At 54.9% G+C, this 15,648-nt stretch overlaps 5 protein-coding genes across 5 annotated transcripts; 4 read left to right on the top strand and 1 right to left on the bottom strand.

Annotated features, from left to right (window-relative positions):
• Positions 1 to 620: 620 nt before the first annotated feature.
• PV07_11792 (uncharacterized protein) lies at positions 621 to 2,301 on the top strand. The gene has a single exon (XM_016399259.1). It carries the CDS (start codon positions 713 to 715, stop codon positions 2,093 to 2,095), a length of 1,383 nt encoding a protein of 460 aa, XP_016243821.1. The 5' UTR covers positions 621 to 712; the 3' UTR covers positions 2,096 to 2,301.
• Positions 2,302 to 2,574: 273 nt separating this feature from the next.
• On the top strand, positions 2,575 to 8,161 carry PV07_11793 (3-phosphoshikimate 1-carboxyvinyltransferase). Its single transcript, XM_016399260.1, has 2 exons — positions 2,575 to 7,412; positions 7,719 to 8,161. The coding sequence occupies exons 1-2, from the start codon at positions 2,610 to 2,612 to the stop codon at positions 7,743 to 7,745; spliced, it is 4,830 nt and encodes a 1,609-aa protein (XP_016243822.1). The 5' UTR covers positions 2,575 to 2,609; the 3' UTR covers positions 7,746 to 8,161.
• PV07_11794 (uncharacterized protein) lies at positions 8,000 to 10,470 on the bottom strand. Its single transcript, XM_016399261.1, has one exon. The coding sequence runs from the start codon at positions 10,413 to 10,415 to the stop codon at positions 8,172 to 8,174; it is 2,244 nt and encodes a 747-aa protein (XP_016243823.1). The 5' UTR covers positions 10,416 to 10,470; the 3' UTR covers positions 8,000 to 8,171.
• A 142-nt stretch (positions 10,471 to 10,612) lies between these two features.
• On the top strand, positions 10,613 to 12,559 carry PV07_11795 (uncharacterized protein). Its single transcript, XM_016399262.1, has one exon. It carries the CDS (start codon positions 10,709 to 10,711, stop codon positions 12,302 to 12,304), a length of 1,596 nt encoding a protein of 531 aa, XP_016243824.1. The 5' UTR covers positions 10,613 to 10,708; the 3' UTR covers positions 12,305 to 12,559.
• A 674-nt stretch (positions 12,560 to 13,233) lies between these two features.
• PV07_11796 (uncharacterized protein) lies at positions 13,234 to 15,329 on the top strand. Its single transcript, XM_016399263.1, has 7 exons — positions 13,234 to 13,509; positions 13,574 to 13,995; positions 14,066 to 14,074; positions 14,138 to 14,330; positions 14,431 to 14,551; positions 14,640 to 14,801; positions 14,961 to 15,329. Exons 1-7 carry the CDS (start codon positions 13,289 to 13,291, stop codon positions 15,054 to 15,056), a joined length of 1,224 nt encoding a protein of 407 aa, XP_016243825.1. The 5' UTR covers positions 13,234 to 13,288; the 3' UTR covers positions 15,057 to 15,329.
• Positions 15,330 to 15,648: the final 319 nt, after the last annotated feature.

Below are 15,648 nucleotides of genomic sequence, written 5' to 3' on the forward strand. Positions count from 1 at the left end.
CGAACCCGTACTTTTTCTGCAGCACCGGGCAAGACATGGCGTGGGGGGATGCCGCGGCCGAGATAGGGCGGCTGTTGCACCAGGCGGGCAGGATCAAGGATCCCACGCCGCGACCTGTCCCGCCCGAGCTCTACGGCGACTTGTTCGGCGTGTATAGTCCAACCACCGTCGGGGCGAATTCTAGGAGTCGTGCCGACAGGCTGCGGAAGCTGGGATGGAAGCCCACGGAGAAGGGGGTCTTGGAATCATTGCGCGAGGACGAGGCGCCGGTCCTGCTGAGAGAAACAGGTCCGTTCAATGGGTACACTGGCCTCGCGTCTTCAGGTACACACGTGCTGAAGAGCTTGGAATAGTTTATGTGGCAGTTGTGGAAGACAGTCCGGATGGGAAAAAAGGGCCCTGGCGGCGGAAACAGTGTCTGTTGCAAACGGGCTGGCAGACAGGCAAAGCCAAAAGTCTGTGGGATATAGCAAGGTAGTAATTCTAGAAGTATGGTGTGTAGCAAGGTACCTGGGTAGAAGTCAATGCCAGGGCGTGAAGGGGAATTCGGCATTGCGCTCTTTTCCGCCACTGCGAGAGATTACATATCTTGCTAGTTAATCGTCCTAAGACAGGCTTCACAAATATGCAGAAATCGACGGGACATTCATCTCCTGGGCCATGACTTTGCCATTCCCGTCACTTCATTGTCTCTAACAGAGCATCTGCTACCATGTTGGCACAACTGCTGCAAGAGCTAGACATACGCAGCGTCCTCCACAGCGCGCTCAGAATTATTCTGCTAATCAACTGCGCCATATTCATCATAAGAGGCATCAGGCACATCTACATCACCCGCAGGTCACCAAAGCACTTGCGACGAGTAGGTATCGATGGCCTCAGCAACCTCGCCGACCAGTACGATATCAAGTACGACCATGACGAAGAAGCCGCCGCGAAGAGTCCGATTGTGGTCAAAGCACTCTACATCCATCCCATAAAGTCCTGCGCCCCTATCGAGCTAGAGCGGGCGCAGCTCACAAAGACAGGCTTTGCGTATGACCGATGTTTTGCGCTGGCGGTCGAAGTGAAGAAGGATGAATGGCAGTTTATCAGTCAACGGACCAAACCTCAAATGGCGCGGATCCAGCAGGAGTTGTGGTTACCGGGGCCGAATGGTAAGCGAGGCGATATACTCGTCGAAGCAGGTGGCTGTCTCACCGTGAGCTTCCCTGACCCGGATCCTGCGCATCCTCTCCAGCGCCTGAAAGCCATGTTCGAGACATGGTCATTGTCTGCGCGGCCCGAGGTTCGCTTTACGGTACCTCTACTCCCAACGCCGGACCATATCAATCAAATGAAGATCCAGATGAGGCACTTTACGATCCATAGTCGCCAGGCTACGGGTCTTGATCTGGGCAAGCTTCCCGATGTCGCCGCAGCGATACCCAAGCTGAAGCGCTTCCTCGGCCTCCCCGCGCGTCAGAATCTGACCCTGACGAGGTGCACACCCGACACACTGGTCCGCACAACCAGAAATCTAGCTCCACTGGAGCACATCGGCACTCCCGCCATGCATGGCTACACCGATCAACAGCCTGTCCACATCATCAACTTGTCGTCCGTGCATACGGTGTCAAAGCTTCTTCCACCGGAGAACCAGCCTCTCAGCGCCCTCCGCTTCCGCGCAAACATATATCTGACTGGAGCGCCTGCATTCTCGGAAGAAACGTGGAAGAGGTACCGGATCTTGCCCAAGACTGCGAGCTCTGGAATGCCTACGAAGGTACCAAGCGCCTTGTCGGTGGTGTGCCGGACGTCACGCTGCACCATGCCCAACGTCAATCCAGACACGGGGACCTTTGAACACGACAATTCACGTCCGGATCGAAAGAAAGGAGTTCCGCAGCCCAGTACGACTTTGATCGAACACCGCACAGTCGAAGACGGGAACCCTGCCGCACTGGGGTACCTGGGAATGCATTGCGTGCCTGAGGATTCCAGCCTCAGAGAGGCGCGTCATCACAACGGTGAGCTTTATGTCGAGGTTGGCGACGAGATTGAGGTCCTGGAAACGGGGTCTCATCTTTATGGCTCTACGGGGAATGACTACTAGAGTACCAAGAGCTGAACATTCCATACATGGTATTAAGCACTAGGACCCAGATCACAAGGAGTTTGAGGTAGTGGTTGTAAAGGCAGGGGATCTGTCGGTCTCCCTGACAGCGATCTAAATCATGCGCCCAGGTAAGCGCGAGGAGAGCCAATATCTAGCGGGCCGATAGACCCTCACGGGATGCCGCTTATGGAGTGCTCAGCGAGGTTCAGTTAGAGACTCTATGGCAATCAGATGTTTTAGCGCGAGTACCTACCTACGTGTAATCGAGGCAATGTGAAGACACTGTGGGCTTGTCCCCACCGAGATTTTCCGTCTCTCCGAAGACCGGAGGCGGAGATACTGTGGCCAATCAAGGGTGGGTATACTAACGCAAGGCTGTGCTAGTGCCGCGCTAGCGGCGACAAGGCCTAGATGCGCCAAGACATGAAAATAATCGACCTCGAAGCTCTCGGCCCCTGCTTCCTATGACTCAGTCTCACAACCAGAGTCCCCGTACTTTGGATGCGCCATCATGCCTCTAGTCAACGGGACGGCGAAGGAAGTACGAGTCAGCCTCCTCGGCAAAGAGAGCATCATCATCAACTTTGGGCTATGGCGCAACTATGTCGCCTCGGACCTGCTGTCGAACCTGGAGTCATCGACCTATGTCTTGATCACCGACACGAATCTGGGCTCGCTCTACACCAAGTCTTTTCGAGAAGCCTTTGAGACTGCGTCGCAACAAAAGGGGAAATCGGCACGGTTGTTAATTCATCAGATTCCGCCTGGAGAAAGCTCGAAATCGCGACAAACGAAGGACGACATCGAAGACTGGCTGCTCAGCCAGAGCCCGCCATGTGGTCGAGACACGGTCATCATTGCGCTAGGAGGTGGCGTTGTGGGTGATCTGACTGGCTTTGTAGCCGCCACTTACATGCGCGGCGTGAGATTTGTGCAAGTCCCAACAACATTGCTCGCGATGGTGGATTCTTCAATTGGTGGGAAAACAGCCATCGATACACCCCTCGGGAAGAATCTCGTCGGAGCCATATGGCAGCCTCAAAGGATATACATTGATCTTGACTTTCTCGGGACTCTGCCTCGACGAGAACTGATCAATGGCATGGCCGAGGTCATCAAAACCGCGGCGATCTCGGACGAAGAAGAATTCATCGAGCTGGAACGTCACGCGGAGCGAATAATGGCCGCTGTCAATGCTGATATCAGCCAAGGCGCTGCTAGGTTCAAGGATGTCGAGGCAACTTTGATTAGGATCATCTCTGCCTCGGCAAAGTTCAAGGCGCACGTCGTCACCATCGACGAGAGAGAAACGGGGCTGCGAAATTTGTTGAATTTCGGACACTCTATCGGCCACGCTATTGAGGCTTTTCTGACTCCTCAGGTGCTTCATGGTGAATGCGTTGCGATTGGCATGATCAAGGAGGCCGAGCTCGCCCGATACTTGGGTGTACTGAGTGGAGTTGCAGTCGGCCGTCTGCAAAAGTGTCTGACAACATACGGTTTACCAACTCGACTCGACGATGAAAAAGTGCGCAAGCTGTCCGGGGGTAAAGTCTGTACGGTCGACGGCATGCTCAAGAAGATGGGCGTCGATAAGAAAAACGATGGCGCCAAGAAGAAGGTGGTCCTTCTCTCAGCAATTGGTCGCACCTACGAACAGAAAGCCAGCGTTGTCGCAGACTCCGACCTGCGTGTTGTGCTTTCTCCGAGCGTCGAAGTGGTTCCAGGTATACCAAATGACCTGAATGTAGTCTGCACTCCACCAGGCTCTAAGAGCATTTCCAACAGGGCGCTTGTCCTCGCCGCGTTGGGTCGCGGAACATGCCGGGTCAAGAATTTGCTGACCTCGGCAGACACCGAAGTGATGCTGGAGGCACTGGCTCGGCTTGGAGCTGCTACGTTTTCCTGGGAGGAAGATGGGGAAGTTCTTGTTGTGAATGGAAATGGTGGTCGGCTCCAGGCCACGCAACACGAGCTCTATCTGGGCAATGCTGGAACGGCCGCCAGATTCTTGACGTCTGTCGCGACCTTGACCCGGCAGAGCCATGTGGCATCTACTGTTCTTACCGGCAACGCTCGAATGAAGCAGCGACCCATCGGAGACCTCGTAGATGCGTTGAGAGAAAATGGCGCCGGCATCGAATACATGGAGAACACTGGGAGTCTACCACTGAATATTGCAGCCTCGGCGGGTTTCAGCGGCGGCGAAATCAAATTAGCGGCAAAGGTTTCATCGCAGTATGTCTCGTCACTCCTGATGTGTGCCCCCTATGCAAAGAAACCTGTTACACTCAGGCTCGTCGGCGGAAAGCCTGTTTCACAGCCGTACATTGACATGACTATTGCAATGATGGCCTCTTTCGGCGTTTCAGTGCAAAAGTCGAAAACAGAAGACCACACATATCACATCCCGCAAGGCATATACAAAAATCCGGACGAGTATGTGGTCGAAAGTGACGCAAGCTCTGCCACTTACCCGCTGGCAATTGCCGCGATAACAGGCACAACATGCACGATCCCCAACATTGGCTCGGCATCCCTTCAGGGCGATTCGGCATTCGCTACCGACGTGCTGAGGCCGATGGGATGTGAAGTGAAACAGACGCATTCGTCAACCACAGTGACCGGTCCCCGTGGCGGCAACCTCGCGCCGCTGACAAACATCGATATGGAGCCAATGACGGACGCTTTCTTGACCGCTTCTGTTTTGGCGGCTGTGGCTCAAGGGGGCAAGACCAGTACAACACGCATATATGGCATTGCGAATCAGAGGGTGAAAGAATGCAACCGCATCCAAGCGATGGAGGATGAGTTGGCGAAGTTCGGTGTCACATGCCGACAATTCGACGACGGTATCGAAGTCGATGGCATCAACCGCACCAGGTTAAGACGGCCGCAAGGGGGCGTCTATTGCTACGACGATCATCGAGTCGCCATGAGCTTCAGTGTTCTCGCACTGGCAGCTCCTCAGCCTACTCTCATTCTCGAGAAAGAGTGCACGGGCAAAACTTGGCCGGGGTGGTGGGACACTCTGGCACGGCAATTCAACATCAAGCTTGAGGGTGTTGAGTTACAAGAGAATGGCGACCACGTCAAGGCGAAGAAACTGGATAGGAGCGCAGCCTCGATATTCATCATCGGCATGAGGGGTGCCGGCAAGACCACCTCCGGGCGCTGGGCGGCGAGGTCGCTGGGCAAAAAATTGGTTGATCTGGACACCGAGCTCGAGAGTCGCGAAGGTATGTCGATTCCCGAGATTATCAGAGGACACGGCTGGGACCATTTCCGGAAACGGGAGTTGGAGCTCCTCAAATCTGTCATGAAGGACATGCCCAACGATTACGTCTTCGCTTGTGGTGGCGGCATTGTCGAGACCCAAGAAGCGCGTAATTTGTTGATTGAATGGCACGAGAAGAAAGGCCATGTTCTCTTGGTCGAACGAGACATCAACGAAGTCATGGACTTTCTCCAAATCGACAAAACAAGACCAGCATACGTGGAAGACATGATGGGCGTCTGGCTGCGGCGGAAGCCCTGGTTCGAGCAATGCAGCAATCTCCTCTACTACAGCCAAAGCATTCCCAACGAGCAAATGTCCGAAGCCGCCGAGGATTTCGACCGCTTTTTGCAGATGGTCACCGGCAAAGTCGATGTTCTGTCCAAATTCAAGCAAACGCCAGAGACATTCTTTGTGGCTCTGACCTTCCCAGACTTGCGGCCTCATTTGAAAATCCTCCCTGAAGTTTGCCTTGGATCCGATGCAGTAGAGCTGCGCGTCGACCTGCTCAAAGATCCCAACTCAGACAGCGCCATCCCCTCCGCCGACTATGTGACCTCTCAACTCTCCTTGCTTCGCGCAACCGTCCCTCTCCCCGTTGTCTTCACGATCCGGACGCAATCCCAAGGAGGGAAATTCCCCGACGATGCCTATGCAGAGTATCTCCATCTGTGTACCCTGGCTATTCGTATGGGCAGCGAATTTTTGGACTTGGAAGTGGCATCATTCCCCGAGTCCGTCCTTTCCCCTATTTTCAGCTTCAAGAACAAGTCCAGCACGCGAATCATTGCCTCCCATCACGACCCGCAGGGAACGTTATCATGGTCGAAGCCAGGCTCTTGGATCGCGGTTTACAACAAATGCCTCCAATACGGCGACATTGTGAAACTGATCGGAATCGCCAACAGTTTAGATGATAACTTCTCACTGCGACGATTCAAACAGTGGTCAAAAACCCAACACCCGGACCTGCCGCTAATTGCGATAAACATGGGCCGGACAGGGCAGATATCCCGGATCTTGAACGGATTCATGACCCCCGTCTCTCACCCAGCTCTCCCATTCAAAGCAGCCCCAGGCCAACTCTCATCATGCGAAATACGACAAGGACTGACCCTGATGGGCGAGATTGTGTCCAAGAAATTCTACCTGTTCGGATCGCCGATCAGCGCGAGCAAGTCGCCCGCACTGCACAATACGCTGTACAAGGAGACGGGCTTGCCGCACGTTTACTCGCTGTGTGAGACCACCGACCTGGCGGAGATCAAGGAGAAGATCCGCGCCGAGGACTTTGGGGGAGCGAGCGTGACGATTCCGCTCAAGTTGGACGTCATGCCCTTGCTGGACGCCGTGGATGCGTCGGCCCGCCTGATCGGGGCCGTGAACACCGTCGTCCCCGTCCACAACCCCGTCTCGGGCAAGAACTCGCTGGTCGGATACAACACGGACTTTCTGGGCATGATGGACTGCCTGCGCGCCGCGGGCGCCTCGGCCGCGCTGGGCGAAGGCGAGCAGTCGGGCCTGGTCATCGGCGGCGGCGGCACGGCGCGCGCGGCCATCCACACGCTGCACATGATGGGGTACAAGCCGATCTACCTGATCGGGCGAAATCAGGGCAAGATGGAAGAGCTGGCAAAGACGTTCCCGCCGGCGTACGAACTCGTGTTACTGGACGCCGCCGCCGCCACGTCGACGCTGGAGCAGAAGATGCCGACCGTGCCGGTCGTCGCGATCGCCACCATCCCCGCCGACAGGCCTGTCGACCCGGCCATGGCGGCGTCGCTGCAGCGCATCTTCGCGCGGTCCGCGCAGCTCGCCACCTCGACCGCGCCAAAGGGCCAGGGCACCTCGGCGCCCACGCGCACACTGCTGGAGCTCGCGTACAAGCCCGCCCACACGGCCGTCATGCAGATGGCCGAGCAGGTCGGCGGCTGGACCCCCGTGCAGGGGCTGGAGACCCTGGTCACGCAGGGCCTGTGGCAGTTTGAGTTCTGGACAGGGATCCGGGTGCGAGGCCTCGGCGGGAGGATCAGTCGGGTGAGTTTTTGTCCTTTTCCACGTTTCTCGATTTGCACCGTTACCGTGGCTGATGCTGTTGCTTTCTCCCTCCTCCACTTTCTTAACTTTCTTTCCCCTGCCCATGCCAGCCTTGTTCTTTTGACAGTATACCTTTCTATTTTCTCGATTCAAAACCTCGTTCACACTTCTACCCCACCCACCCCCTTTTCTTCTTCGTCGGGCCAGCGAGCGAGCTATATATCCATCCAGTTATGCCCTATTTCTACCCATCCTTCGTCGATCCAAGGCATCCATTCGCATCGTGCTGACCTGTCGCTGAAATAGGATGTTGTCCTCGGGCCCGCCGCGTAAGGAGAGGAACCGCATTGCTTGCTTGCTTGTGTGCTTGCTTGATTGATCGATCCATCTCTACGAAAAATTATAGAATGGGGGATATGTCTGGTCTGGGCCTGTTGGAGAACAGTGCGAAAACCTGGGAAACCTGGGAAACCTGGGAAAGAAGGTGATTTGGTCAGCCCGTCGTCGAGACTTCTCGTCACTTGCTTGTTCGCCTCTTAGAAGGGAAGAGAAAAGTTCTTACAGACACTTGAAAAAAGGATCAACAAGTCCAGTCGAGTTTTTTCTTTGTGGAACTGTTAAGCAGTTCGATACCGATGCTGCTCGCTACCAATACAGTCGCTCTACCGCTCAGGCTATTTAGTAGTAGTTGCACATGTTTTTGAACCCTTTCCAAGCTCTAAAATCGTACAAGATATATCTCACCCCCCACATACATCTCTACTGCTGTCCCTGTGCCCTCCTCTGTTCTTCCACCTGTCTCTGCAACGCCGCTGCAATGGCCGGGTTACCAGCCCATGCACCAGAGAGGTAATTCGTCTGTCCACCTGCGGCATGAGGCGAGTTGGAGCCATAGGGATTTTGGCCGCCTTGATATTGGCCCGTCTGCTGTTGCTGAAAGGGGAAATTGCTACCAGGAAACAGAGGTGGCGGCGGAGGCACGCCCGGCGGTGCAGCGAAGGAAGGGAAGTTGCTCGGAGGCTGGAAGCCCTGGCCAAAGTTGAACGGGACGTTCGGGAGAGGGGTGATCGGCGAAGGCGTCATTGGAGGGTATGTTATGTTCTGCGGTGTTATGGAAGGCGTCGTTGGGAGGTTGAGATTCGGCAGAGGGGCGGTGGATGGGTTGTAGCCGTTCTGGTGATTGCTGTGAGATGCGTTGTATTGACTGAAAGGAGGCTCGCGAGGCTGATTGAAACCTCCCCGTCCACGCTGGGGCCGGAACCCTCCTCTGTCTCCTCTGCCTCCTCGCCCTCCCCTCCCGTGACCATAACCTCTCCCTCGCCCGCCTGACTCTCCTCCTCTGAATTGCGAGGATTGGGGCGGTGGTGGAAGTGGATGCATCATTCCGCGTTCCCGCGGCTGCTCTCGAGGCGGTTCTCGCTTGGCGACCATTTCGGCTAGGTCACTCGGTCTTTGCAACGGCGTATAGCCGTCATCGCCTGCATCTGGCACTGGGACATCATCATAGTTGATTTCCAAGGGGCCATTGCCGTAAGCTGAGCCATCACTGGGATTGCGGTGACGATGGTCTGCGTGGTGACCTCCTCGACTGCCACCGCGATGCGACCCTCTGGCGAACTTCGAGTTACCACGGCCTCTGCCTGTGTCCAGTGACCTCCCCTGTCTCTTCGCTTTTATCTGGCGCCTGTGCTCGGCCTCGGCTTCGTCATCCGAGAACTCCATCTCGTCCTCACCAACTTCCTCGTCGTGGAAATTCGAGGCGTCGCTTCCCTTGACGCTCTTCAACGGTTGGGTGAAGACAAACGTGGAATGCTCAGGAACGTAGAACACAATGACGCCGGCTTCCGACACACCGGCCTCCTTGATATCATCATCGTTGGTGAACCGAATGGTATACCTGGGTTCCTCGACTCGCCCTATCAAGTCGGCAACCACTCCAACCACCGATCGATCTTTCAGACAAATCAAGGACCCGGGTTCTAACACCTGATATTCGCCCGACGTCTTGGCCTTAACAACGACGGTACTCTCGACCACAAATTCGACGTTGCCCAGTTCTTCAATCTTCATATCTTCGGTGACAGTAATGTCCGGTCTAGGTATGACTTCTTCCGTACGTTCATTGGCCGTCCGGAGTGGGCCTCCCTCTTTTCTATCCCGAGGACCTCCTCCTTCATCGTCCGAACCCGCATCACCTTGCATGAGTATGCGCGCCGTCTCCTCGGGATCCAGCATGGCGTAATCGCCATCAGCATCCTCGTCGCTGTCTTCTTCCGAAGAAGTGTCGTCGGAGGAGTCGGAGTCGGAATCTGAGGAGGACTCATAGGGTGATGAATCGATTTCCCATTCAGCACCCTCCGCACCTGGTTCAGGTGCGCTGGAGCCATCGGGGAGGATTGCGTTTGTTGGGTTGAGATCGAGGACGGTCGGTGTATCGGCAGCATTGCCCACGGTGCGTACCGAGGCATTGGTGTCGGGTGCGACTTGCGCATTGCGGTCGAGGACAACAGTCTCTGCCACGTCCATTGCCTCAATATCGCCCAAAACAGTAGCATCCGGTGCAGGCTCTTGAGTGGTAGTAGCGAGGTCGCTCGGATGTGCCTGCGCATCATGTCCTCTGTCTTCATTCCTGTTATGTTCTCCATCGACCAGCATTCCATCGGCCATTGGCAGGGTGCCATTAGTACTCGTAGGAGGGTCAGATGACGGTCTTGCGGCAGCGGCTTCTGCCTCGACTTGCAGCATCAACGCATCTAGAAGAGAATTTGAGTCAGACTGTTCAGGGGCGGCATGCTCCTCTCTCTTCTTCAGATCGGAAGATGACGTCTCTGGCTCTGGCTCTGCCGTAGAAACGCTCTGCTCGGCAGGGAGCTGCTCAGTGATGGGACCATTTTGCTCGGTGGCGGACGTCGACTGAGGCGGGTCGAGGGCACTCCTATTTTCGTCTGGAGAGCCCGTCCTCTGGCGCTTAGCAGGAGATGTTGGGAAGTCTTCGGCATCCATGCCTCGGTGAAGGAATAGATAGACCTGCGGCGTGAAGTGGTGTGTATGAGAGGACGATTAATCGCGTCCAAAAAAAAAGTTTCTGCAAATGCGGAGAAGGTCGAGAGGGAAAATTGGCGGCGGCCGGTGGCCACCCGGAAGAACAATTCCTGCTGCCTCTCTCACTGGCGCCAAAACTTCTTCTCTTCACAAGTCTTGCGGTGAGTTGTTGAAAGATGAAATCTACAGGCCTTGTGCACCCTCTCCGCTCTTGAAGCGTCATTATCGAGTGCCGCTGAGACCGGCCAAAGCCAATGGCTGATACCACGGTACTCCCATCAGAACGTATTGCTTTATCAACACTCTCTTCACGCGACTCTCTTCCCGACAGAGGTACTGATAGCAATAGTCCACTGTCGACTCGTTCCCTTTCCGAAGACAATGTACCCTTCCTGGCACCGACTGACGCGACGGGAGGCTCAGCGAAACATGCCATATCCCCTGGACTTGCTCGAAGGCTCTATGTTTCCCACTTTCTGTCGACGTGGAATTTCCGCGGATTCGAATTCGGCGCTGTTTTGTTCCTAGCCAACATCTTCCCAAAGACACTGTTGCCTTTGTCTATCTACGCTCTGGTCCGGGCATTGGCCGCTATCGTCTTTGCCCCCTTGATCGGTCGGTATATCGATACAGGTCCACGTCTGCAGGTTGTTCGCAATTCGATTGTCTATCAGCGTAGCGCTGTTGTGCTCTCATGCGGTATCTTTTATGTCATGCTCTGGCAAAGGCCACACCTTGAGACATGGAATCTTTACGCACTCCTCGCTGTGGCTAGTGTCCTAGCCTGCGTTGAAAAGCTCTGTGCAATCATGAACACCGTGTCTGTTGAAAGAGATTGGGTGGTGGTCATTGCGGGTGACAACGAGGCCACTCTTCGCACTCTCAACTCCCAGATGCGTCGCATCGACCTCTTCTGCAAACTTTGCAGCCCTCTGCTCATCGCGTCATTGGAGAGCTACAACACGAAAGTCGCCGTTGCTGTTATGGGCAGTGTCAATGCCATGTCAACAATCGCAGAATATATCTTCATTGCCAGAGTGTACGCGGCGTTCCCGAATCTTGTGCGCGACAATCCACCTCCCACCACGAACGATGAGTGCGGTGATGACCTGGGACAAGCATCTGGGTCCGCCCCACAGGAACCTGTCAGGCTGTCATTGTGGCGAGATTTGAAGATCTATACGTCTCAGGGAGCCTTCTTGCCCTCCGTCTCACTGTCCATCCTGTACTTAACCGTGTTGTCCTTCTCTGGGCAAATGGTGACATATCTTCTGGCCAGTGGTTATACCTCGACAGTGATTGCGGTGATGCGTTTGATATCGACCGGGTGTGAGATGTCGGCCACCTGGGTGGCACCGTTGGCCATGGCTTGGATTGGCCCCATTAGATCCGGCCTTTGGTTCCTCAACCTCCAGATGGCCTGTCTAGCAGTCGCCCTCAGTTTGTTCTGGATGATAGGGTCGCCATTCTGGGCTGCGTCTGGACTTATCGCGGGCACGATCCTTAGCCGCATCGGCCTTTGGGGCTTCGAGCTCTCGGCACAAGTGATCATTCAAGAACAGGTCGAGCCAGAATATCGCGGGTCCTTCTCGACGACCGAGTCCTCCATCCAGAATATCTTCGAACTCTGCGCATATGCCTCGACCATTATATTTCCTCAACCGGCGAGCTTCAAATGGCCTGCTACTATGTCCGTTGCTGCCGTGTACACTGCTGGAGCTCTGTACGCCAGCTTTGTGAGGCGCAGACGTGGTCATTTGGTGCATCTTTCAAAATGCCTGGAAGGCAGAAAGCATTCGACCCTAGAATCGGGAAGACTCTGTCAACGGTGCAGATCAGATATTGGATAGGTCTCTGGATCAATCAGCAAGTGAACAGGTATTCATATCTCTTGTGTTTCAAGTTCCTGGTCGGGATAACCGATCCAAGGACCATCTTCATCGCGACCAAGTAATCCATGCACCTGGCAGCGACGTTTCAGTATGTTCCAGCATTGGCAGCCAATCTTGTCCAGCTATCATTTATTATAATGTTGTGAAGTGCCCTTGGTCCAGCTGGATCCAAAGTATCTTGCAGTTCCAACTCACAACTACAGCGAGCCCAAGGTCGCAATGAAGTAAGACCTTATAGTCCATGCGTGAGCTGAAAGAAACTAATCATCGCCATCTGACAGGTTGGGATGCCTAACGAGCCTGTGGCCTAAGCGTTGCGTATTCAATATAGCCATCTCACCAATCAGTGATCTTGTCGCGCGTCGCCCAACCATACCATTCACCTCCATTACCCTGCGACCGCGTCAATCTCGTATACTCCTGCCCGCCCGGAGATGGTACTTCGCTCCAGCTGACCGACGCCCACATTTCGGTACTTGTTGATTTGATTCTGCGGAGACGGTCTTGGGCATCGCCAGCCCCACATCTTGGCCACAGTGTTCAGCAGTGCAGCAGTGCCTTCACCGGATGGAGATGCTGTGTATTCCTGATAAATGCTCTGATCAGGAACAGCCGTCAGTCCCCCATTCAAGGGCTCTCGAGGTGCACGGGTAACCGCACGGGGCTTCGTCTTCCCGTCAGGGACCTTTGAGACCAGATGGTTGGACCGGGAGCTGCCAGACAGACATCAGATGCATCAAATCATGCAGCCGCAAGAACACGTCCAAGGCCGAGGCATCCCACCTTCCGCAATGGACAAGGCGGTAACCACTTGTATATAAGTCTCGAGGTCCCCGGTCGTCTCACTCATATAATCTTCTCCGGCTTCCCTTGGTCTCTTTGCCACCCTTCTTTCTATATCTCTCCCTCTTCAGCTGAGTTCCAGCACTGTCTATTTGCAAGATGGCGGGCTACGACACTGTCCCCCATAATGCCGAGGTGAAGGTGGACAGATTCACCCTGTCGATCCCCGATCAGGAAATATCAGATTTCAAAGACCTGCTGCGACTTTCCAAGCTAGCCCCGAAAACATACGAAAATATGCACACTGATGATGGCAAGTTTGGTGTCAGTTACTATTGGATGAAGAAGGCAAAAGACTACTGGCTGAACGAATATGACTGGTATGTCCCAGTCTGTTGGGATGAGCTGGCACAATAACCAAGACACTGAGGCCTCTGTACCCAGGCGTGACATTGAAAAGTTCAACAACTCGTTTCCCAATTTCATTGCCCACATCAAGGACGACGACGGGGAGGATTTCCGCATCCATTTCGTGGCTCTCTTCTCCAAGAAGCAGAATGCCGTGCCACTCCTGTATATGCACGGTTGGCCAGGTAGCCATCTCGAGCACCTCGACATCATGGACCTCTATCGCAAGAAATATTCGCCGGAAGATCTGCCTTACCATGTCATTGCTCCCTCGCTGCCAGGGTGGACCCTCAGTTCCGGTCCGCCTCTGAGCAGGGACTTCGACACCGAGGATATCGCGCGCATCATGAACAAACTGATGGTGGGTCTAGGGTTTGGGAGTGGCTATGTCTGTCAAGGCGGCGACATCGGTTCGTTCACGGCCAAGGTCATGGCAGGAACGTATGATGAGTGCAAAGGTGAGCCAGCCAAGCCCCAGTCGAAAACATAAGCAATATTGTGATGTGTCTGACGGTGTGTCTTTCGCAGGTGTCCATTGTGAGTAACTATCTCCCTTGCAGCCGCCACCCGGAGTCTCCCAGACTGAGGGGTTTTGTCCAGACAACTTCGCCGTGTCCAGCGAGCCACCCAAGAACGTGGATGAAAGCCTGATCACCGAGTCCGAGAGACAAGGCATGGAGACACGGATGAAGGCCTTCTACACGACCGGAAACGCCTATGCGCGAGAACACGGCACCCGGCCGGCGACAATCGGGTTTGTGCTCGCCAGCAGCCCGCTCGCCCAGCTAGCATGGTAAGTAATCCCAAACCATGCCATGGACCCAGAGGTGTCCGCGACGCTGGCGGCCTTTCCGAACCAGTGACTAAATAATCGCAACATTGCAATATCGTAGGATCGGCGAGAAATTCATCGAATGGACCGACGAGACGCCGCCCCTCAAAAACATCCTCGACTCCATCACCTTGTACTGGTTCACCGAGTCCTTCCCACGCTGCATCTACTGCTACCGCGAGGTATGAGGACATCCCCCTTGCTGTTCCGCCAGTCTCGGTGTCCAGTGATATGTATAGCTCTATTGTTTCTGACCACCCCGAAACACAGTTCTCCGTCCCGGGGAGCCGCGGCCTTCCGCACGGGAACCCAAAGTACAAGAACGACAAGCCGGTCGCGTACTCGTGGTTCCCCAAGGAGCTGGCGCCGGTGCCGAGGGCGTGGGTGCTCGCGCAGGGCCACAACCTGGTGCTCTTCCGCCAACACGAATCGGTGAGTTTTGGCCAGCTTTGCGTTTTCTCCTTTGCCCTACAAATCCCCGGTGGGCCACATTCATGGGTACACGAGAAGTGCAGTGCACTCCGTCCGTCATGGTTTTGGCTGCATGTATCTGGGTACATGGCAGGATTAACTGACGACCATTCACTACAGGGCGGCCACTTCGCGGCCATGGAGAAGCCCAAGGAAATGCTTGCGGACATGGAGGAGTTCATCCAGAAGATCGGCTGGCCGGTGAAGAAGGAGTGAGGACTGCCTCCCCCCTCCCCCGAGCAACGTTCTGCGCGGCCGAGTCCGGTGTCCTCCTCCCCCTTCCCTTTGCCCTCGAGAGTTGACATGTTCCCCCTTTTCTAGTCCGCGCCCGGGCACAACGGGGAGCGATAGCCGTCTATAATACCGTGAGAGAGGTCATTCAATATCCCTTGTTGCTCGTGTGCCAGACGGGCAGGTCTTAATGACGGGTACTATACGCACGGGAGTGTCTTGCAGGCATTATGTCCGTTGAATAAATGAATGAAGACGCTGTTTTCTTCGACATCAAACCACGAGTCCTTGTTATTCCGAGGTGCGAACAAATATACCCATCTTCCTTCACGATGAGCCAGATACACAAAATATGCGCATAAGCGTCAACGCCATCGTCGTCGTCGTCATCATGGCCCAGTCCAATCCAATCCAGTCCAGTCCGGTTCCTGTGGTATTCAGCACCGACAGAGTCCTCGGCTTTGGCATCCGTTTTGGACTGCGCCACCCCCCGAATTAACAAAAAAGTCCACCACTAGAACTTAGGACAATCTAGTATAGGATGGGTCCTTTGAAACGTCGCCCAGCCGTTCCAAGT

This window comes from Cladophialophora immunda (assembly GCF_000835495.1).
Source record: "Cladophialophora immunda strain CBS 83496 unplaced genomic scaffold supercont1.7, whole genome shotgun sequence".
NCBI classification, from domain to species: domain Eukaryota; kingdom Fungi; phylum Ascomycota; class Eurotiomycetes; order Chaetothyriales; family Herpotrichiellaceae; genus Cladophialophora; species Cladophialophora immunda.

What these genes read in the sequence shown, in the direction of transcription:
- PV07_11792 (XM_016399259.1), top strand. Translation starts at nt 713, where the DNA reads ATGTTGGCACAACTGCTGCAAGAGCTAGACATACGCAGCGTCCTCCAC.
- PV07_11793 (XM_016399260.1), top strand. Translation starts at nt 2,610, where the DNA reads ATGCCTCTAGTCAACGGGACGGCGAAGGAAGTACGAGTCAGCCTCCTC. An exon ending in TCGGCGGGAGGATCAGTCGG is followed by an intron (nt 7,413 to 7,718) that starts GTGAGTTTTTGT and finishes TCGCTGAAATAG; the next exon opens with GATGTTGTCCTCGGGCCCGC.
- PV07_11794 (XM_016399261.1), bottom strand. Translation starts at nt 10,415, where the DNA reads ATGGATGCCGAAGACTTCCCAACATCTCCTGCTAAGCGCCAGAGGACG.
- PV07_11795 (XM_016399262.1), top strand. Translation starts at nt 10,709, where the DNA reads ATGGCTGATACCACGGTACTCCCATCAGAACGTATTGCTTTATCAACA.
- PV07_11796 (XM_016399263.1), top strand. Translation starts at nt 13,289, where the DNA reads ATGGCGGGCTACGACACTGTCCCCCATAATGCCGAGGTGAAGGTGGAC. An exon ending in CCGCTCGCCCAGCTAGCATG is followed by an intron (nt 14,331 to 14,430) that starts GTAAGTAATCCC and finishes GCAATATCGTAG; the next exon opens with GATCGGCGAGAAATTCATCG. An exon ending in GCATCTACTGCTACCGCGAG is followed by an intron (nt 14,552 to 14,639) that starts GTATGAGGACAT and finishes CCCGAAACACAG; the next exon opens with TTCTCCGTCCCGGGGAGCCG.